The 22,492-nt window shown below is 42.1% G+C and overlaps 1 protein-coding gene across 2 annotated transcripts in view; it reads left to right on the plus strand.

The window, feature by feature from the left end:
* Positions 1–22,492, plus strand: part of CTDP1 (CTD phosphatase 1) — a 187,060-nt gene that overhangs the window by 4,643 nt on the left and 159,925 nt on the right. The window contains exons 2-5 of one of the 2 annotated variants that reach the window (XM_075921112.2): positions 10,556–10,639; positions 17,762–17,855; positions 20,388–20,516; positions 21,759–21,909. In XM_075921112.2, coding sequence (XP_075777227.2) covers positions 10,556–10,639; positions 17,762–17,855; positions 20,388–20,516; positions 21,759–21,909 — 458 coding nt within the window. Of the gene's footprint in view, positions 1–10,555; positions 10,640–17,761; positions 17,856–20,326; positions 20,517–21,758; positions 21,910–22,492 lie in introns of those variants that run through there. The other variant, XM_075921111.2, reaches the window with a different exon arrangement.

Genomic DNA, 22,492 nt, shown 5'->3' on the forward strand with positions numbered 1-22,492 from the left:
GAGATGCTTAATGAGAAAACAAGTAAGGGCAACTTTAATGTGAATGTCCCTTTTTAAGGAAGGTACATTGGCAATTTCCCTGTTTAACTGAGTGTCAATGTACTTTTTAATATCGGCTGTTTCCACTAAGATTAATGTTAAAGAGGCTGCTGATACGTCAGGGTATTGTACTGGAATATTGTTTTATGAAAAGTTACATAAACAAAAAAACAAAGTAAACTTTGTAATGTAAAGCTGTTATTCCATCTTTGGGTCCTGCTAACTACACAGACCATTTGAGTTCACTTTCATGATTCGTGTTGGCAAAACCCCTTAACAGAATTACTCTCTCATAGTTTGAAGATGCTTACCTTCTTTATCTTAATATTTGGCTGTACTTATTATGTTATACACTATAAATGTATCTTAGTTGTACCATTCTCTGTTGCTGAAATGTTTTTAAGACTCTAGTGAAACAGATATTTAAGAGGTGACAGATTTTTTGATCGAAGGGAAAGTATGTCTGTGGCTAAAAATTATACAGTGTAAGGTGTGGATGTTTGGATTTTTATTTCATGTATAACTTGGCATTAAGAAAACTTAAGGAAGAGCAGGAATTGGGGAAAAAAAATTACCTGACTCCTATTAGCTCAGGACTAAGGACACATCTTTTCTTGTGGGTAGCTTGATATTGTGGCAGTTGAACTTCTGGCATTCGATTTAGCGGGTCACTACGAGTAAGGCCAGTCAATGGGAGCTTTTTCTCCCATCAACTTCCCTCTGTGAAAATGATGCTAATATTTGAATTAAAATGTCAACTCCAGCTATGTTATTTACATAGTTGGAATTGCATACCTTATGCCAACCTTCAGCTGTAGTGTAGACCTACCCTTACTTAATACGCTAGCTACGGTCAAAAAAATCTTTGCCCTAATTCCATGAGAGATGCACATTCTACATTTTAAAAGAAATACACAACAGTACACATACATTTTATTATGGTTTAGTTTAACAATCAGATTTTAATAACACTTTAATGAATAATTTAAAGGCTACAGCTAATCCTATAGAAATACTTCCTACTATATTGATCAGTACAGTTCACTTGAATGTATCAAATATTTGTTTAGTGCTGATTGAATATTGCAAAAAAGTTTTTGTCTAAATGTATCTAAAGTGAAGAGGCTGGCCACATAATATTTAACAACCACGACATACTACATCTCACCTACTTTCTTCTAGCTTCATTCCTTTTTTTTATTTCCAATAATAGATCACAATATGTATCATCTTAGGTTGTTTCTAATGTCTCCTATCTCCCTTCTCTCCTACCTTATTGTGTACTCTTTGTTTTTCTACAAGGTTTCCTCTGTCTTTTTCTCCCTGTATCTTTTTTCCTGTTCTCCTCCCTTCTCCCCATTTACCTTTCACATCTCTCTCGATGTATATCATCAATTTTTACCTCTCATGTTCACCATTTGGTCTTCCACTGGACATTTTGTCAGGTGTTTGTTAGTAGGCTAAACCTAACAGCCATAAATAGGTAATGAAAGATGGTGGTGACTAGGGATGGAAAAAAATATAAAAAAGCAGCTATGTAACCTATAAAAATGTATCAGTTATACAGTTAAAGCTATTACCTGGGCATGTAGTGGTAGGGAAGAAAGGGTACTGGAGGGCTACCAGCCCCATGAGCAGCTGCTGCCTCCTGGCCCTGAGCTCCCTAGCAGAGTTTGATCATTAACAGGAACTGCTAAGCATCAATGTATTGATTAAACTCTTACATTCCTAGTGGTGGCCCTCTAAGAGAGGGCTGGGGAACCTCAGGCCCAGGGATTGCACGTGGCTTCCGGCTTGCCTGGATCCAGCCCCTGAGGCTTAGAATTGGAGAGCCTGCTCTGGCGCTCCAGCCTCCCCTACCACCCAAACAGGGATGGAGCACACCAACTCAACTAGCCTGGGCCGTCCTAGGATCTGGTGTGCAAGTGGTAACTGGGGAGTGTCTTTCTTCTCTTCAGTCAGGGGCTTCTCACTTGTGTGTGGCCCCCGACTGATTTTTCTGTGGATCCGAAGCCCCTGACCTCCAAAAAAGGTCCCCACCCCTGCTCTAAGAGATAATACCACTTAATAAATTCTATTCTCGGGGTTGGGAGAAATCAGCCCCACCCTTGAGACTAGAATTGTGGCAGTTAGGATTCTTAGTAGGACACTGTAAGTGGAGTGCTTTCCATTTTCTACTCCAACCCCTATCCTGTTGTTGTTGTTGTTGTTTTACCCTCCATAGTGAATATAACCCTATATTTTGTGCCGCTGCTTACAACTTCACTATGTAGTCTCAGATGGAAATTAACTTGATACTTGTCAAGTATTGTTATTCATCTGAAGAAGTGGGTTGTACCTACAAAAGCTCATGATACCATCTACAATGTTTTGTTAGTCTTTACGGTGCTGCTAGACTATTCGTTACTAAGTTTTTCCAGTTATAGACTAACTCGGCTACGCCTCTGAAACTTTTGATACTTGTCAGTTAAGCTGCTCCCAGTGAGATTCTGGATAGTATCTGTTAAGAATGTAATAGTGTAGATGATTTAAACTATTGACTGATGAGCAAAAGCTTATCGGTTAATGCTATTGACTCCCCCCACCCACACACCCACCCACTTCCCTGCCGGTAAATTTTTTAGAGGGCCAGCTCTGCAGGGAAAGTAATTTAGTAGCCAGGCAGGCTGGCTCAGTCCCGGCTCATGCCGGGTCCCAGGAGCTACCCCATTGTGGGTCTGCAAGTAAAGTAAATGAGGAGCTAGGCTGCCTGTCCACCCAGCTCCTCAGTGACGTATTTTTCAGAGCTGCAGTGGGGGTAGTTGCTGGATCAAGCAGGAGCCAGGATTGAGTGTTCTCTCTTATTGATTAATCATGTAGTTGACAGTTTTTGTCAACTACATGATTAATTAATTACACGCTTCTTAACATCCCTAGTATCAGTGAATTATAGTCAGTTTTCACTCTGGTGTAGCTTGGCAAACCAATGCCAAGGAGGGATGTAAGCGACTAGTCTAATTGTTGACTACCTGATAAACTTAGGCTTATCAGGTAGTCAAGTGAGTACTCAACTAGTTGATTCTCCCCCTCACCCACTGCTTCTATATCAGAGGCAGCAAGGGGGCAGGATGAAGCTGGAGCCAGCTTAAAAGCCGGTCACATCCCCCTAAGCACTATTTTCACCGTATGGGCCAGGGGGTAGGGGAGGCAGAGCTGCTTCTGGGAGCTAACCCTACTGTGGCTCTGCACTTGAAATGCAGAGCTGCAGCAGGAGTACCCCCACCATTGACTAATAGTGTAGTAGATGGAAATGACATCAACTACTCAATTAATTAACTGATACTTAACGTCCTTAACATCTAGGAGCATTGGGGAATCGTCTGTCTGCACATATAGGAGGAGAGCACTGTTTGCTTTCATATTAGGAAAGTTATTTTTGCAATTATGGAAAAAAAGTAAGCTCCTCGGAAACTGCTTGAACATATCCATGAAAACTTCTTGGTTGCTTTAATAGCAGGTTGTCCTGAGGGCCAGTGTGACTTTTTTGGGGGTATTGTTCAGGAGTATACATGTTGTAAAAACTATGACAGTGCTTCTACACTGCACAAGTTTATGGAGAGTGTCCTTACATTTTTAATGTTTTCATCTTTTCTTTGATTTCCTGATGGGAAGCTGTGATGTCCCTTCCCTTTTAGGGGTTGTTGTTGTCTGCAGTGTTTTGTGTCTGTTATAGTTTACTGAGATTGATTAGGCATGAAGTAGAGCTGACAATGAATCAGTACATGAATATTGAAAATAGCATGTAGCTGGAGCCTTACACATCAGTTGGGAGGGATGGAACAAACCCAAAAGTTAAATAGACTGACATTAAAATTAGAATTAGGGTGGTGTTTATACACCTCTCCATTTCTAACTCATAAAGAAATAACAAATTATCATTGTTAGAGATGATAAAGGGGTCAGCTCAGCCTTTACTTTTCACTCATTTCATGCATTGTGATAGTCTTTAATTAAATGCTCTTGTATCATGGAAGAAACTTCCTTCTGCTTCTTTCTACATGCAGACTGAAGACAAATGCTGTGTCCCCTGAACTCTTGCCTTTATTGAATGTGATCTTTACTCAAGCTCCAGATACTTGTAGCACTTTTAATTGACATAATTATCCATGGCAAATTAGATGTTTCACTCTATCTTACACCTGCATGTATGGAAGCACAAACATATTGGGAGATGTTTTATTTTTAAAATGTTTAGTTTGTTAAAAAGCATCGTGTATGCATAAAATCCATTTTTACTTGGAGTCTAAAAGTGATCTGTGTTTTCATTGGCTTCAGAGAAGTATTTGATTTGTTTTGGAGAGAAGCATTATGTGCAAAATCGTATGTGTTGAAATAAGAAATTGCAACTATAAAAGCCATGCCTAAGGGCCCCTGTAGTACCATAGGAAGTACTCAAAAATCAAGCAGCTGGTTCAGTCAAATTATGATATGAAGCATGGGAGCATAGTATCATTGTCTCATTGTCACTTTTAATCTGGTTCTTAAACTAGGCTTTACAGTATTAGAAATAGATAGTGTTGCATTGCAGCAGTAGTGAAGATGTAGACCAGAGTGGGGAACCTTTTTTGGGTCGGGGGCTGCTGACCCACAGAAAAATCAGTCAGGGGCCTCACATAAAAAATAAGAACCTGCCCTCACCCCACCTCTCACTGATGTGGTTCCTGACTAAGGAGGAGAAGACACTCCCCACATTCTCTTCACACACCCAGGCCTAGAGGGGATCAGGCTTATAGATTGTATGCTCCAGCCCCATGAGAGGGCGGGGGGTCTGGAGTGCTAGTTCAGGTTCCCCAATGCTGGGGGAGGGGGGAGCACTGAGCCTTGGGGGCTGTATTCAGGAAACCCTTGACAGACCTGAGGTACTCCACCTCTGCTATAGGCCAAGTAGAATCTTACGTGTATCTAAAAAGCTTCATCAGGTTTGATGGTTCCATCAAAGCTGACATTAAAAGCAGATGTGCCTTAGCCACAAGTGCTGCACAGAAGCTAATGAAATTACGGGCTGGTAACAACACATCGAGTGTTTGCTCATATGCATTCCACATTAGGTGTGCATGCTTTCCACATGCACTGGTGCTGGAAGTTTTCCTTTGGCAGAACCCATGGGGGAGAACCTCTAGGCAGTGGTTTCCAACTTTTTTACATCCAAGATCACTTTTTAAATGACAGACCAAGTCAAGATCTACCGCCCCGCCCCTTCCTTGAAGCCCCGCCCTCTCTTCTCCTCCTCTCCATCACTTGTTATCCCCGATCTTTATACTGCTACTTTAAAAAAAAAATTCCCACCATTCCTGTGCTGTTGCTCGGTGAGTAGCTGCTCCTCAAATGAGAAAATCTAATGTAAATGTACTGTGCAGGCGCGCAGTTCAAAGAGGGCTCAAGAGCTACTCTAAGGGTACGTCTAGACTACCGGGTTTTGTCGACAGAAGTTTTGTCGACAGTATCTGTCGACAAAACTTCTGTCGACAAAGAGCGTCCAGACACATTGAGTTCTGTCGACAAAGCAAGCTGCTTTGTCGACAGAACCCTGTAGTCTAGACGCAACCCTACAGGCAATAACACCTTCTGTCGACAGAGTTCTGTCGACAGAAGGTGTTATGCCTCGTAAAATGAGGTTTACCAGTGTCGACAAAACTGCTGAGTTCTGTCGACGTTATGTCGACAGAACTCAGCGGTAGTGTAGACGCTGGTATAGTTTTGTCGACAAAAGTCCACTTTTGTCGACAAAACTCAGTAGTCTAGACACACCCTTAGAGCCTCCGAGATCTACCGGTAGATCGCGATCTACTGGTTGGTGACCACGGCTCTAGCGATCCCTGGAGTAGTGCCTCTGTGGTGCCATATATATGGAGTGATGCACTTTCCCCCTGTGGGTAGAGCGGAGCATCCCAACCCACTCTGCTCCTTCATCCCCAGATATGAGCAGGGCCGTGAACCTCATTCAGGTGCCAGCCACCCAGGCCTCTCTGACTCCGCTCTCTTCAGGGCAAGCTCAAGCTTGGTGCAGATAGGTTCCTGTCACAATGGCACAGGACTCCATTGAGAGAAGAGTCCAGGCATCGATCCCTGGCATGTGACTGCCAGGAGTCAACCTAGAACAATCCAGCTCTACTAACCCTCTTTGTCGGACTGGAACCCAGACACAGGTGCTTGCGGCATGGCTCTCTGGCATGGGAGTGGAATGCATCCCACTCCAAAAATGGGGACACAATCTTAGAGATTGCTTGAGTTCTCAGTACCTACTTACACAAGCAATGTGGCTCCTCATATGGTTGCCCCTCAGCTGTTGACTCATTGCAGGTGCTGATAATGCGCCGCCTCATGGTCCAAGTTGTTGCACTGCTCGTGAAGAGCAAGGCATAGATAGTTGGCCACTGCAGGGGATCCAGGTCCTCAATGTTGACAGCTCTCAGGTCTTTACCAAATCGTGGTGGTGGTGCCTTGCCTCCTGCCTCAGGGCATCCAGATCTTCACATACTTCGATTGGCTGGTCAAGGGCAGCTACAGGTCCCAGGCACAGAGCCACTTGCGTTCCTGCTGTCTGTGTGCCATGCTCTAGACCTGCTAGTTAACAACAAAAAGTCCATGTTCATATCGGAACAGAGGATAGAATTCATTGGAGCAGTACTAGATGCTGTGGCCACCAGGGCATTCCTTCATAGGAAGACTACTTTAGTGGGGACTCCAGGTTCCCCATGACAGTCAGGGTGTGTCTGCACCTCCTGTGACACATGGCATCATGTACTTCCGTTGTCTACCATACCAGATTTCATGTGTGTCCTCTGCAAATGTGGTTGTCCTGTGCCATCTTCTAGTCCAGAGATCACTTGGACAGGATTCTCACTAGGGATGTTAAAATGTGTTTAATTTGCTAACTGTATAACTGCTGAAATTTTCAGCATTACCCATAGGACAGCAGCTAGCTCCCTGGGAGCTGATGTGCATGTATCAGAAGCAGCAGTGCAGGGCAGCAGCTGGCTCCCTGGAAGCTGGACCAGAAGCCGTAGGTAAATATTTAGGTAACCGATAAGCTCGTGCTTATTGGTTACTGGTTTAAACGGCTACACTCTTAGGCTACGTCTAGACTACATCCTTTTTTCGTAAAAGGGATGTAAATTAGACGTATCGCAATTGCTAATGAAGCGGGGATTTAAATCTCCCCCGCTTCATTAGCATAAAAATGGCTGCTGCTTTTTTCCCCGCACGGAGCTTTATCGGAAAAAAGCACCAGTCTAGACACTGATCTTGCGGAAAATAAAGCCTTTTCCAAAAGATCCCTTATTTCATAGAGGGATAAGGGATCTTTCAGAAAAGGCTTTATTTTCCGCAAGATCAGCGTCTAGACTGGCGCTTTTTTCCAACAAAGCTCCATGCGGGGGAAAAAAAAGCAGCATCCATTCTTATGCTAATGAAGCGGGAGAGATTTAAATCCCCGCTTCATTAGCAATTGCGATATGTCTAATTTACATCCCTTTTACGAAAAAGGGATATAGTCTAGACGTAGCCTTACATTCCTAGTTCTCACTATCCACAAAACCATACTTACCTCCTTTCCGTGGTGCACCTATCCATTGAATGTTCCTCGCAGACAGTGTTATCTCAATGTTCTATATCAGTAGGCAGAGGGGAGCCTGTTCTTTGGCCCTCTTCCTGGAGGCCTGCAAGTTAGGGCTGTTGCTACACTTCAAAGGCGAAAGCGCCGCATGGAGCCTGGCGTCATGCTCCTTGTGGTGTTTCATAGCGGCAGCACCATGTGGAGCCTGGGGACTGGCCCCAGGCTGCACACAGCGCTGCTGCTTTGAAGTATCCTCTCATCTCCCCTCCCTCTTGCTGCCTCTTTTTGATAGAGGCAGCAAGGGTCAAGGAGAAGCGACTAGTTGACTAGTGTATTGACTGTCTGATAAGCTTTTGCTTATCAGATAAGTGACTAGTCGACTACATCCTTACTACCAACTAGTAAAAGAACACAGGCAAGGGGCAAGAAAGAAACAAATAGGAGGATAAATGGTATTGAGCAAAAGTAACCAATACAATTTCTTTACTAAAAGAACAACATTCTATCAAAGAAAGATAAATATATATTCCAAGTAAATGATTTCCAGATAAATGTTAATGGATTGATTCCAACGATGAAGAGAGCTGGACTGTACTATCCAGAGAGTGGAAAGGGAAGTGATTTACAATACAGTCTTTCTCTAATAATGTGGTCTTCACTATGAAAATATTGACAATCCTGACTTGAATGATCCACCTTTTCCAAAGGGAGAGAAAAAGTAACCTCATTAGCATACTGGAATCTGCAGTATTATCTGCAAGTCTATTGACGTAAAGTGACTGGGAAAGAGACCATTAAAATGCATGACTTTGTTGAAGTAAGGATATGTAGGTGTCTAAACAATAATTCCTTGTTGGGATTCGATAGCCCATAATGTCTGCACTCTTCTGAGAGAAAATCTGAGTATAAGAGGTTTGAGCTTTGAGTAGATACTATTTTATTGTGGCATAGTTTCAAGGCAAAGAAAATGTATTAGTCAAAATATATACCGGAAAATGCACGGTGTTTTAAGAGCTGCCATATTTTTTCATCTAGTTAATACAAGAATAAATTAAGTCCTAAAATGTTCAGGATATACATTGGAGGCCCACTGTCATGAGCAGGCATAGGGGGTTAATTTTTTTTGTCTGATTTCTAACTCTTAATTGGTATAGCGGTTTCCAATCACTGATTTAATTCCTTAGAGGCTGTTGATGAACTCCAAAAAAGCTCTTGTATTTCAGCTCAAACCACTATGTTTTAAAACTCTTTTGAATCTTAAGAGTTGCTTTATGAAGTGCTTTAGACACATCACAGCAGAGTCTGCCTGCTGTGTATGCAAATTTCCTGTGTTGTAGACAGGCTTTGGTCTCAGAGGTAGACAAAGGTCTCTTCATTCAAACTTCACTTTCTATATGTGTTTTGCACCTGTTGCTTAAGAAGCTAAATGATGATGTGGGTATTAGATTTTAACTTAAAATATGCACACAATCATAGAATTCTAGAACTGGAAGGGTCCTCGAGAGATCATTAAGTCCAGTCCCCTGCCCTTGCAGCAAGACCAACCACCATCTAGATCAGCCCTGTTAGATGTCTATCTAACCTGCTCTTAAATATCTCCAGTGATGAAGATTCCACAACCTCCCTAGGCAATTTATTCCAGTATTTAACTATCCTGACAGGAAGCCTAATGTCCAACCTAAATATCCCTTTGTTGCAATTTAAGCCCATTCTTCTCCAATCATCAGAGGCCAAGAACAACAATTTTTCTCCCTCCTCCTTGTAATAATACTCTTTTAGACACTTGAAAACTGCTATAATGTCACTCCTGTCTTCATTTTCTAAACTAAACAAATCCAATTCTTTCAGTATGATTATCAGATGCACTGGTATCATAAAGGAAAATAATTACACACACAATTGAACCAGTAGATGTTCCTGACCCCCAAACAAGAAAATAATTAACCACAGTTTAGTGAGACACTGTGTGTAAATAGCAAACTGTTATTTGAGAATAAATATTTTCCCAAACTTTTGTTTGGTTAATATATTAGGGATGTAAAAGGTTAATTGGTTTAACCAGTAAGCATCACATTAACTGGTAAGGGCTGGAGCAGCTCCCTGTGTTACCATCTGTGTTACCATGCGTAGGGGGCTGCTCCAGCCCTGTGGGGCCTACCAGAGCAGCCCCAGTCTATGGTGAGCCTGCCCCCTACACCGTAAGTTATGCTGGGGGGGAGGGGCTGCTGACCCTGCAGCGAAGCCTCCCTGGGAGCAGGGCTGGGAGCCCTTTCTAGCCCCCCTCCTGGGGAGGGCCACCTCCTAGGAATGGGGCTGCCAGCAAACTCCCAGAGAGGCTTCACCATGTAAGCTTTATACTGCAGAGCCTGCAGCCGTATAACTGCTATGATTTTTAGCAGTTATACAGTTACATTTTAAGTCACATTTTTATATCCCTAGCCTGATCTAGCTAATGCCATTGTTTTAAAAAAAGGCTAAATTGAATAAAATGCAATCAGAAATACCGGTTGACCCTCTCTAGTCTGGCAACCTTGAGACACTGAATGGTGCTGAACCAGAGAATTTGCCAAACCACAGGTTGTCAACCAGGCCCTGTGGCTCTGATGTCACCCCCAGCTGTGGGTAAAGTGGGTGTGAGGACATGGGAAACTTGATCCTTTCCATAATAAGTAGACATTTTGCTAACTAAAATACCAGACCAGATAGGTTCAACCTGTTCTTAATTGGCCTCATCTTTAACTTTTGAGCCAAAGTATGTATCTTTTATTGAATGGGCCATCATCCAAAGTAATTTTGAATCATAATTGAAATGTATACTTAAAACTTCATTAGGTTTTTGGATTTTGATGAATTGGTATTAATTTAAATGTTTCATAAATCAGCATTTATTAAAGAAGTCAAGGGTTTTTGTTTTGTTTTCAGAGGCATTTTGGTGAGACTGGAAGGATGCAGCCATCCTGTTGTTATGAAAGGTTTGTGCGCAGAATGTGGCCAGGACTTGACTCAGTAAGTATTATTTTCATTTTTTTCCATTTACACTAATACAAAAATAAGATTAAAAAAAAATCTGTGATTTTTTTTTGATTCCCTTCTTTCCCTGTCCCTACTAAAGCTCTTGGAATCTGAAAATATTGTAACTGTTGATGGAGAAATCCATGTAATTGCACTCAGAATACTTCAAAATGGGAAATTTGACCCTCTGGAACAAAAAGAAACCAGTACACATTAGCCTTTCTAGATATCACTGTATTGATGAGGAGTAGAGAATAGCAAGTTAATGCCAGTATTTCAGAAAATGGAATTTACTATAGCAGTGTTTCCCAAATGGTGCTTTGCGCAACCCTGGGGTTCCGCAAAGTGAAAGTAAGGGTTCTGCGACAACCAGAACGCTCCCCCGCCCTTAAAGAGACAGAGGAGCCTGGCGCGCAAAGACTCTGGCTCCTTCTCCGGTTCCCCGCTGGGCTTTCTGACACTTTCTCGTCCCTTGCTGCCGCTCTGGTTTTACCAGGGGACCTAGCAGCAGCAACAGCTGCTGGTCCCACTTCTCCCCGATCAACCCAAGATTCTTCCCCCCCACGCCCGTTCCCTGCTGCCACTTTGCTTTTACCAAGGGATCTAGCTGCCTTCTATGTGCTTGGGTGGTGGGATTTTTTTTTGCTTGACAGACTTTTTTCCTGGCAGTAGAGGTTCCTTAAAATTTTTCCAAGTTTAAAAGGGCTCCATGGTCCAAAAATAAAAAATGGGAAACACTGTACTATAGTATTTAAAGCATTGTATAAACCTGATTTCATCCTGAGTTGATATTTGTACTACTAGAGGTGCACATCTGTCAGTGTAGAGCAACTTGTTAAACAAACAATTTCTTTCTTCCCTTATAGGGTCACATATAACTACAGTAGTCACAAAACCCAAAAAAGTAAATGGTATTTATTTCAGCTGTAACTTTAAAAAGACAATATGATTGCAAAGGATGTTAGTTGCCTTAGAAGATTATCTGTAGTCTATAGTCTAGTTAAGGGGTGGGCAATAATTTTTGGCTGGGGGCCACCTCAAAAAAATTTTCTTCAAAGTGCTGCGTGCTCCTCACAGGGCAAGAGCAGGGCGGAGGAAGCTTCGAGCACTCCCCCACCCCCAATCTCTGAAGTGCTACACGCTCCTGACAGGACTTGGGGGCGGGGGAGCGAGTGAAGTCTCCTCCTGCCCTGCCACGAGCGCACGGCACTTCAAAGTGCTATGTGTTCCTTGCAGGGTGGAGGAAACCTTGTGCGCTTCCTTTGCCCCCCGATGCTAATTGGTCTTGGGGGGCTGAGTAGTGACAGGGCCTCCATGGTCTGTATCAACCCATTTGGCGGGCCGGATCTGGCCCCGGGAGGCCCTTTTGCCCACCTCGGTCTAGCTAATGCCCAATGGCTGACATGTAAATCTTTGTAGCACACTAGGCTCCTGCATATTAACTGTTTGTGTGTCACCCACTGTTCTCTGAAAATTCCTTAGTGCACTTTTGATCTATCAAAGTGTATGTCAAGTTTCATAATTAAGGCTAAGATTTTGGCACAGGTATTTTTATAAAAAGTTAGACTATGAGCAATAAACAATAAAATCAAAGAACTGTATGTAGGGTTGACGTTAAGGGGTAGGAAGCAGGGTAATTTATGTGGAGTTCCATGCTACATGGGCCCCTGTTATAGGTAATAAGGATCAGGGTTGGCCATCAGCCTTTGGAGGTGGGAGCTGAGCTACTAGAATTTTGAGTACATTGTTAAGGTCTCAAAATCACTGAATCCGTGACTGACTCATAGTTTTACTCATAACTAATGCAGGGTTTAAAATGCCCTTTTATAAAAGGGTATTAATTCGTTGTGTTAATTAACAAAAGATATAACTGCTTTTCTTAATTTTAAACATTGGTGAACAGTTTGCACGTAGCCGTACCCTGTTAGGAGTCTTAATCAATTATATTTATTTCCTCATTAAATTCATATTCTTGTGCAATATATAGCCTAAAATTAGTTGTAATACATTTTTAGAAGAGAGACGAGATATCTGTACAAATAAATGATTAGAGGCATGCTGAATGTGAATCAGATTGATGAGGCAGGAGAGACAGGGTTAAATGCACCTTTATAGATTGGGTAGATGAAGGGCTAGATCATGAACTTGCCTTTGATTTTGGGAAATCAATAGCATTTTCAAATAATACTTAATGAAATAAGTCAAAAAAATTTCAGAAGTTCCTATTTGCATTAAGGCTCTCAAGCATTTAAAAATTCACGATTGACTGTGCTGTTAATAATGGAATGCCATTTACTGTAAATGTTTTAGACATGTTCTGTTTTAAAAAATATTGATTTTAATTACCACACAGAATGCAAAGTATACAGTGCTCACTTTGTATTCTTATTACAAATATGTTAACTATATAAAATAAAAACATTTGGTACTTGCATTGGGTGAATTAAAAAATAAAGTACAATCTCTTCATCATGAAAATTGAACTTAAAATTGCAGAGTTAAGTTTAAAAAAAAAAAACAACAACCAAAAAGTAAAACAATGTTAAACTTTAGAGCTTACAAGTCCATTCAGTCCTACTTCTTGTTCAGCCAATCATTGAAATAAGTTTGGTTACAGTCTTCAGGAGATATGCAGGCAGCATTCTTGTTTACAGTGTCACCAGAGAGGGAAAACAAGTGGCATTGCAAGATATTTAAGGCCAAATCTGCTAAGCATTTGTATGACCCTTTATGCTTCTGCCACCATTCCAGAGGACATTGTTCCTTGTTGTGGATGTTTGTTTAAAAAAATTCGTTTATTAAATTCCTGACTGAACTCCTGGAAAGCGGGGGGAGGGAATTATGTCTCCTGCACTCTGCCATATATTTCATGTTATAGCAGTCTTGTATGGTGATCCAGCATGTGTTCACTTTAAGAACACTTTTACAGCAGATATGACAAACACAAAGAAGGTACCAATGTGCGATTTCCAACAATAGACTCTGCGTTCGATCTAAGGCAGTGGCTTCCAACCTTTTTACACCCAAGATCACTTTTTAATGTCAGGACAAGCCAAGATCTACCCCCGCTTCCCCAGGACCCCACCCCTTCCTTGAGGCCCCACCCTCTCTGTTCCCCTCCTCTCCATCACTTGTTATTTCCAGCCCGTATACCAGTGGTCCCCAACCTTTTTAGGTTGTCGGGGGCCAGGGGGCGTGGCCGTTTGCCCGCCGGGCGCCAGGGGGCGGGGCCCGGGGGCGCCCCCCCATCCACGTGCCCGGGGGCGGGGCCCCACCTAGCCGCGCGCCCGGGGGCGGGCCCCCCCATAGCTGCGTGCCCGGGGGCAGGGCCCCCTCCAAGGGCCGCGCGCCCGGAGCCGGCGCTCCCCCTTCCCCCCCCGCCGAGTGCCGCGCGCCCGGAGCCGGCGCTCCCCCTTCCCCCCCCCCCGCCGAGTGCCGCGCGCCCGGAGCCGGCGCTCCCCCTTCCCCCCCCCGCCGAGTGCCGAGCGCCCGGAGCCGGCGCTCCCCCTTCCCCCCCCCGCCGAGTGCCGAGCGCCCGGAGCCGGCGCTCCCCCCCGCCGCGCGCCCGGGGCCGGCGCTCCCCCCCGCCGCCTCCCACCGAGTGCCGCGCGCCCGGCGCTCCCCCCGCCAAGCGCGCTCTCCCCGCAAGCGCCCGTGCGCCATGTGCCCGGGGCCAGGCCAGCCCCGAGCACCTGGCGGGCGCATTGAAATGCCCCTGCGGGCGCCATGGCGCTCGCGGGCACCGTGTTGGGGACCACGGCCTTATACACTCTCAGGGTACGGCTACACTGCCGCTTTTTTTTATCCTTCTGTCGAAAGAGGTTTTTCCGACATTTGGCCTGTCTAGACTGGGCCAAATGTCAGAAAAATCCCTTCTTTCAGAAGGCCCTTTATTCCTCGTTGAATGAGGAATACAGGGGCTGCAGAAAGAATGTGTTTGCTCTTCCTCTAAAAAATGCAGAAGAACAAATGTGTCCCTGGATGCGGAAGAGTTTTTCTGGGATACTTCCAGTATCCCGGAAAAACTCTTGTAGTGCTGGGGCAGGGAACAGGGAGTCCCCAGTGCATGTTTCCTTCCAGGACTCCTCCACCTCCCACGCACATAAAGGCAGCAGAGGAAGTCCCTGGTGTGCACTTTGTCCCGGGACTTGTACTCCCTCCCTGTAGGGGAAGTCCCCGGCGTGCGCTTCCTCCCTGGACTCATACACCCCTACCCCCACTCCTGGCGCAGGAAAGCGGGGGGGGGCGCGGGGAGGGAAGTCCTCGGCGCACGCTTCGTCCTGGGACTCTTCCCATCAGGAAGGCAGCAGGTGGAAGGAAGTCCCCAGCGCACCACAGATCCAGCCTTTCAGGTACCGTGCCGGGTGTTTGGGGGATGGGAGAGCAGCCTGCGCGCTTCCTGAAACCCTGGAAGTGGCACACAGCTGCGGGACTGCCCCACCCCCACCCCACAGGAAGCTGGCGCTATCTCCATTGTTGCTGGAGGTAGCGTCGGTGGGGGCTTCTTGAGGGGTGGGGGAGATGGGGGTGCGAAGACCAGATGATCGAGGCAGAGCCCTCCTGATTGACCAGTTGATCGTGATTGATGGGTTGGTGACCACAGATCTAAGACTTAAGAATCTGAAGTGGCATCCAAAATCTGAGAGGAACAAGATGTGGCACGTGCTTTTAGAAGGCTTAAAAGAGCAACAATCCGATACAGAAATTATAGCACCCAAGCCACCAAAAAAGAAAATCAATGTGCTGCTGATGGTATCTGACTCCCAGACGAAAATGAGCATGTATCAGTCTGCACTGTTTCAGATCATTATCAAGCAGAACACATCACCAGCATGGAAGCATGTCTTCTAGGATGATGGTTAAAGCATCAAGGGACATAAGAATCCTCAGTGCATTTGGCATGTAAATATCTTGCAGCACCAGCTACAACAACTCCATGCAAATGCCTATTCTGTGGTGACATTGTATGTAAACAAAATGCAGGCAGCATTATCTCCTGCAAATTGTAACCAAGCTTATTTGAGTGAGTGGCTGAACAAGAAATAGGACTGAGTGGACTTGTAGGTGCTACATTTTTACATTGTTTTGTTTTTGAGTGCAGATATGTAACACAAAAATCTAAATTTGTAAGTTATTTAGTTATAAAGAGATGCACTACAGTACCTGTATGAGATGAGCTGAAAATACTATTTGTCATTTTCACAGTAAATATATATGTGATATAAAGTGGGCTCTGTACACTTTGTATTATTATAATTGCAATTGCTATTGAAAATGTGGGAAAAAATCAAAATATTTAATACATTTCAATTGTATAACATATTTAATACATTGTATAACAATGCAATTAATCATGATTAATTTTTGAGATAATTGCATAAATCAATGGCAATTAACTGACAGCCCTAATTTGCATAATTCTCTCCAAATGCTTCAACAGAATACTGATTCAGTGGGATTAGATTAGCTTTATGGAGAAGCTTGCACAGACTCTGTTCACCTTAATCGTGGCTCTGTCTGCTGAAGTTCTATATATCCCTTGTGTACAACAGTTTGTCAATAAAAATGAAGGGGTAAATAATTGTTCTCTTGTTTATTGATCATCCCTTAAATTTTGTTCTAATCTTAAAAGGTCTATTTAAACGTCTATATATGTACGAGTTTGCTTTTCCTCTCCTCTTTTTTGTCCTTTTATGTGCTTAACCCAAAATGCTCATGGGAGAGTGAACTTAATTCTGGCTCCCGTTACAGTACCAGATTCTGTCCTCATTAACACCCTTGGAACATAATTGAAAAGGACAGGGTGAAATTTGGCCATCTGAATCTCTGTTACCGGTGTTGAGGCCTGAACCAGAAATATAGGGGCTTGACATAGATATTTCAGGATGAATTTGCCAGTCTGGCAGTTACTTGTAAACTAACACACTTGGTATAGAAGTTATGATGATAACATGCTACCTTGTGTCACTCCTTGATCAGTTCTCAGTGAAGAGTTTTACATTGTAATCTGTTTGTATAAGGTACCTGAAGAGAGAAACAAGGCATGTAAATATATTTCTTTACATTCTTTGTAGAAAGATTCAGGTTATGCAGCCATGTTGCTATTGGTATGTAATACCATTGCTCATAATCTCAAGTATATGCATACAAGTCATTGTGTGCTTCAGGAAATGAGTCATTTTAAGTAACTTCAAACAGCTATTTTGGAAAGAGAAGTTTAATCTCATACCTGTTGATTTAGTACTGTTAATCATTCAAATAAACTGTTTTGCTGATGTCCATTTAAATCTGTATTCAGTAGTTACAAAATGTGTGTAATAGAGCAAATGTAATATATGTAAAACTTAATAAGATAATTTAATCGATTTAATCTTTATATTTTATATATTAGATTTCTGAAGACATCTCTTTAGGGATGTAAACGATAAACCAATTAACTAGTAAGCCTTACACTTAATGGGTACATCTTACAGGTTCCAGTTAACTGGTGCAAGTTGGGAGCTGGAGCAGCTCTCCTCCAGCCTTGAGCAGAGGGCTGCTCCAGCCAGGCAGGGCCCACCAGAGCAGCTGCTGTCCATTGTTGGCCTGGCTGCCCCTCCCCCGCTTGAGATTCCATATTGGCTCCTCAGGAGTGGAGCCAGCAGCCCTTGAAGGTCCTACCCCCAGGCAGCTGGCTGCAGAGCCCACAGTGAAGCCTCCCTGGGAGCAGAGCAGGCAGCAGAGCCTCCTCCCCAGGAGCAGGGCTGGTAACAGACCTAACCCTGCTCCCAGGGAGGCTTGGTGGCAGAGTCTGCAGTATAAATAAAGCTTACTTAAGCTTTATACTGAAAAGCCCACAGCTGTGTAACTGCTATGATTTTTATCAGTTCCAAGTTACATTTTTAACTGCATTTTTACATCCCTGGTGTTCTCATCCATTTTGTTCGGTAATTGTCACTTTAATGGGGCCTCTGAAAAAAGGTGCACCATACTAAATCGTTATATTGAAACGAAATCATGATTTTTGGCAGTGGCTGGTTTGTCATTGCAGTTATTGATGATTAACCGCTTTCATTGATGAAATAGCACTGAAATGTACCTGAATGAAACTTTTTATTTTCTTCCCTGTTTAATTAGGCTACAGAGCAAGAATGGAAAACAGAATGTGCCATTGTCCACAGCAACTGTATCTATGGTTCATAGTGTTCCAGAATTAATGGTCAGCTCTGAGGCAAGTGAATCACACTATTATTCCACAGTTTGAAGAACCTCCACCTAAATGAAATCTCAGAGGTGTGCCCATTTAATATAAAATATTAGATTGGCCTCACTTTGAGGAGAAAGCTCAGATTTCAATAAATTTAATTTAGATCTGTATGGGTATGTCTACACTACATAGAAGATCAAAGCTGCCACTGTTGATCCTCCAGGGTTTGAATTAGCAGGTCTAGTGAAGACGTACTAATTTGAACTGGAAGGGGCGTGCTAGTTGATGCTGGTAGCCCTGCTTCCATGAGGAGTAAGGGAAGTCAAAGGGAGAGTGTTCTCCCTTTGACTTCCTGCAGTGCCAAAAGTTGAGTTCAGGTACTTTGACTTCAGCTACGCAATTAACGTAGCCGATGTGTGTCTTGATTCAACCTTTTGCCGTAGCGTACTCATACCCTAAGTCTGCACTATATACATGTATTGAATGAATTATTCATATTTTTCTAATAGTGCTAACATGTACTAATATAGATTATAGATTTACGTTAGCAATTGCCTGTCATTCTGCAGTATTGTTACTTATTACAAGGCTATGATCTTCTGGTGGTTGCTTGAAACCTTTTGCTTTCCATGAGATATTTCTGCCTCTTCAGAAATAAGCAATTGATGCAAGTCTTATTTGCACCACTTACCATAAACCTACAAAGGCTGAAATGTTTCTGAAATCTAGTTTTTTCACATACCAAGGGAAGAAAAACAACCCATTCTTTCCAGTAACATTTCAGTACCTGTGACATAGATTTTGTATTTGAACAATTTGTGAGGCCTAAATATTGCAATAAAACTTATGAGCTGTGAAGATGTGAAAATAAACAAGAACGTTCTTGTCACTGGCCTTTCTTTGAGAAAGAGAGTTGATTATGTTAAGACAAAACACATCCCTCCCATTTCTCTTTTTTAACCAGCTTTCCTCACTTTTTTCTTTTACACTAATTCTCTTCGTTTTTCTCTAGCTCTTCTCTTCTATTCTCTTTTTTTCTATCCCCGCCCCGTCCCTCCCGCCCTTTTCTTATCTCTTTCACTTTTAGAATTCCCTAAGTAGTTTAGGGGAAGATACCACCGTCTAAAAATATGCCAATTTTGATGGAACTCTCCAAGGACACAAATTGTGGTTAGGCACCCAACTCCCATTTGTGCCTTTTAAAAAAACTCAGACTTAACTTACATAAATTATTTGCATACTTACATGACTGGTCTGCTCAGCATTCCAGTCAACTAACAAACCCAAATAAGAAAATATAATTAAACACAAATGATCTTCTAATGTGTGATATACTTCTAAAACTTGTAAGCATATTAATACTTGTATATTGGAGAAATAAATTGATCTTTTTAGTTCAAAGAAATGTGATCAAATATGGCTTTTCATGGTTAATTTACTAGCCATTAATTTTAAATCTCCACTTAGAGCTTAAAATTATATGTAAAATCTCCCATTTGACAAATATCAGTTTTTCCCTTTAGTACTTCTGCTCTCTTTTGTAGCACAAGCTAAATAGGACTTCATTTTGTTTCTTCTTTTAGTCATTTGCAATTTACATATTTTCATCTCTTAAATCTTACTGTTGAAGCTGTATTGGTGTAACTTCTTTCTACCCAGGATATTGATAGAAAAATTCACTGAAATGTAGAGGGTTAATTTATTTTTAATTAAGGCTGTCAATTGACATGTGTTTAACGCTTGCAATGAACGCAGGGCAGGATTAATGCGTTAATGTTTTTAACGCATTAATTGCAGGCATTAATGCTGCGCTGCCCCTTTGAAGTGCCACTTCGGTGCCTCAAAGGGTCAGCACAGTATAGAGCCTGGGATCAGCTGGGGGGTCCCCAGCTGACCCTGGGCTCCACTGCCCCTTTGAAACACGCAGAGGCAGCATTTCAAAGGGGCAGCCGCCTCACAGCTGAGCCGGGGATCAGCTGGGTAGCGGCTGCTCCTTGGAAATGCTGCCCCATTGAAATGCCACTGCGGCATTTCAAACAGGACACGCATGCAATTAATCGTGATTACATTTTTTTTTAATCACTTGACAACCCTATTTTTAATTTGAATACTTTATTCTATAGGCACGGGATTTTTTTGGAGAGTTATTAGAAGTGACTCAGCTTTTGAGTGCACAATTTTAGTAAGGCACCCTGATTTTTTATTTTTTTTAATGTGCTCAACTTTTTTTCTGAAAATCAGAATCTGCTAATGCCTCTAAAGTTGTGCACCAAAACTAGCAGTAGTTGCTTTTGATAATATTGGCCTTTAGTGATTTTTTTTTTTATGCATTGTTTCCTTTCAAGAAAGGAGAAGTGGTGTTTGATAGATTTCTGTCAAATATTAATGGATTTCTTTTACTGAAAAATTGCTGGCAAAGCTAACAAAAGTAAAGTGGGTTGGTGGCAAAATCTCTTCAGAAGTTACTGAGTTACTGGTGAGTCATAAATTTGATTTATTTATGATTTCATTGATTTGTTTCAGATTATGCTTAATCTGTGAATCTCTTCATTATAGCAAGCTGAACAGCTAGGACGGGAAGATCAACAGCGACTTCACCGAAACCGAAAACTTGTGCTAATGGTAGATTTGGACCAGACGTTAATACATACGACAGAACAGCACTGCCAACAGATGTCTAATAAAGTAAATACTATTTAATATTATGTTCTTGTGATAATTCTGGTTTAAAAGGTTTTCTGTTCCGTTCTAATGAAGTGATAGGTCTCTAAAAATGCATTTTGTACATTAACATGTAAGACAGTGGTCTCCAACCTTTTTAAGTACAAGATCACTTTTTGAATTTAAGTCAGTTCAGGACCTACCTCAAACCCAAATCCGCCTGCCCCACCCCTTTGCCAAAGCCCCGTCGTCCTCATTCTGAGAAGATGAGGTACATGGGAGGGAGTCAGTGACATCAACGCCTCTGCCTCCCCCACCCTGCAGAACAAGCAGAAGGCTCCCAGAGGGCAGTTCTGAGGCTCAGTGCAGAAGCAGCAGAGCAGTGTGGGGAGGAGCAGCTGAAGTGCTTACACTTGATAGCCTCCCAGCCAAACCAGTCAGGATCACCTGTCAGAGGCTCCAAGATCTACTGGTAGATCCCGATCTACTGGTTGGTGACCACTGATGTAAGAGAAAAGCTAGTCAAAGAATGAAAATACATAAGAGGGACACTCAGCATAGAAAGTATATTTCAAAAATTTGTCATTAGTTAATGAAACATCCTGATTGTTTCATTTGAAATAACTTTTAAAGTAACTAATTTACTTTACACCATTTATATAATTCTGTGCCTTCCATTTTGGTTAGGTAGGACAACAAAGCTAAGTCCGTCACTTTTAATTCTTGCTTTTCATGCAAATAACTGTGTTGCTATTTCAGGTTCATAGGCACTAGAAAAAATAGCTGAATAGAATATCTTTAATTAAAAGTAAAATTAAGATTTCTCTTCATATTATCGAACTTTGCCCTTTCTCATACTGTGTTTAACTAAACCTACCATAAATCTGTAAAATAGGCTTCTAGTTTTTTAATTAGTGGGGCATTTTCAGCTTGAAAACTGAGTAAATGAGTTTCAAGTATCTTGGGTGATACACGAAAAAAAATGATCTCATACGTTGAAAAATGACTATATACGAAGTAAACTACCAAAAAAATTTCTCTTAAACCTCTTAGTTCTAGTGTTACTGCTAGGTTATACTTGTTAATATTTTCCCTTATCAGAGAGGGATTTTTGCCTTTCAAAGAGAAAAATGTACATCAGATTGAATACATTTTCAAATAAAAATAGTATAGCTGAATTAACTGAATTGGGCTGAAGTAGGCATTTTTATTTTTGTACTAAATTACTTTATAAGTCTTATTATGGGGTTATTTATTCTCTTCTAGGGAATATTCCATTTCCAGTTAGGTCGTGGTGAACCTATGCTACATACTCGTTTGCGTCCTCATTGCAAGGAATTCCTAGAAAAGATTGCCAAAATGTATGAATTACATGTTTTCACCTTTGGTAGCAGACTTTATGCACATACAATTGCAGGTAAGTAGCATGCTACTTTGAAAACTTGAATAATGTTGAGAACACAATCACTTGATACGTGAGGGATCTGTAAATTTGCCTGTTTCCCCCCCCCCCCTCCTGCACCTCTTGTTTCAGTGTATTATTTTGTTAATTTCTTTAGATTTTGCTTTTAAAAATATTCTATTATTTTTAGGATCAAGTGAATGGCAACTAAGTAATTCATTTGTTTGTGACCCTAGTGGAAGAAATAAAAAAACATTTCTGTGTCTCAATCTAGCGAATGTTGTCATTGAGTAGAACTGCTGTTATCCATATCAGTTCCCTTTCAGTCCTATTGTACTTGGCACTCTAAAAAGACATGATACAACAGGACTCTTTATTAAAGCATTTGGGTCCTGTCTACCTACCAGTGTTATATGTTCTTCATAAGAGATGATAAACTCTAAAATAGGGGATTTTGTAGAGAATTTTGGTCCAAGTAAAGCATTGAAGGTATACTTGGTGAAACTTCCTTTAGACCGAGGCCATAAATGTAATTGATTATAGGGGACAGGAACTGTCTTTAGTGCATAGCACAGAACACGATTTTATGTTAACACAC

Source organism: Pelodiscus sinensis, chromosome 2, assembly GCF_052426305.1.
Source record: "Pelodiscus sinensis isolate ZL-2025 chromosome 2, ASM5242630v1, whole genome shotgun sequence".
NCBI lineage: Eukaryota > Metazoa > Chordata > Testudines > Trionychidae > Pelodiscus > Pelodiscus sinensis.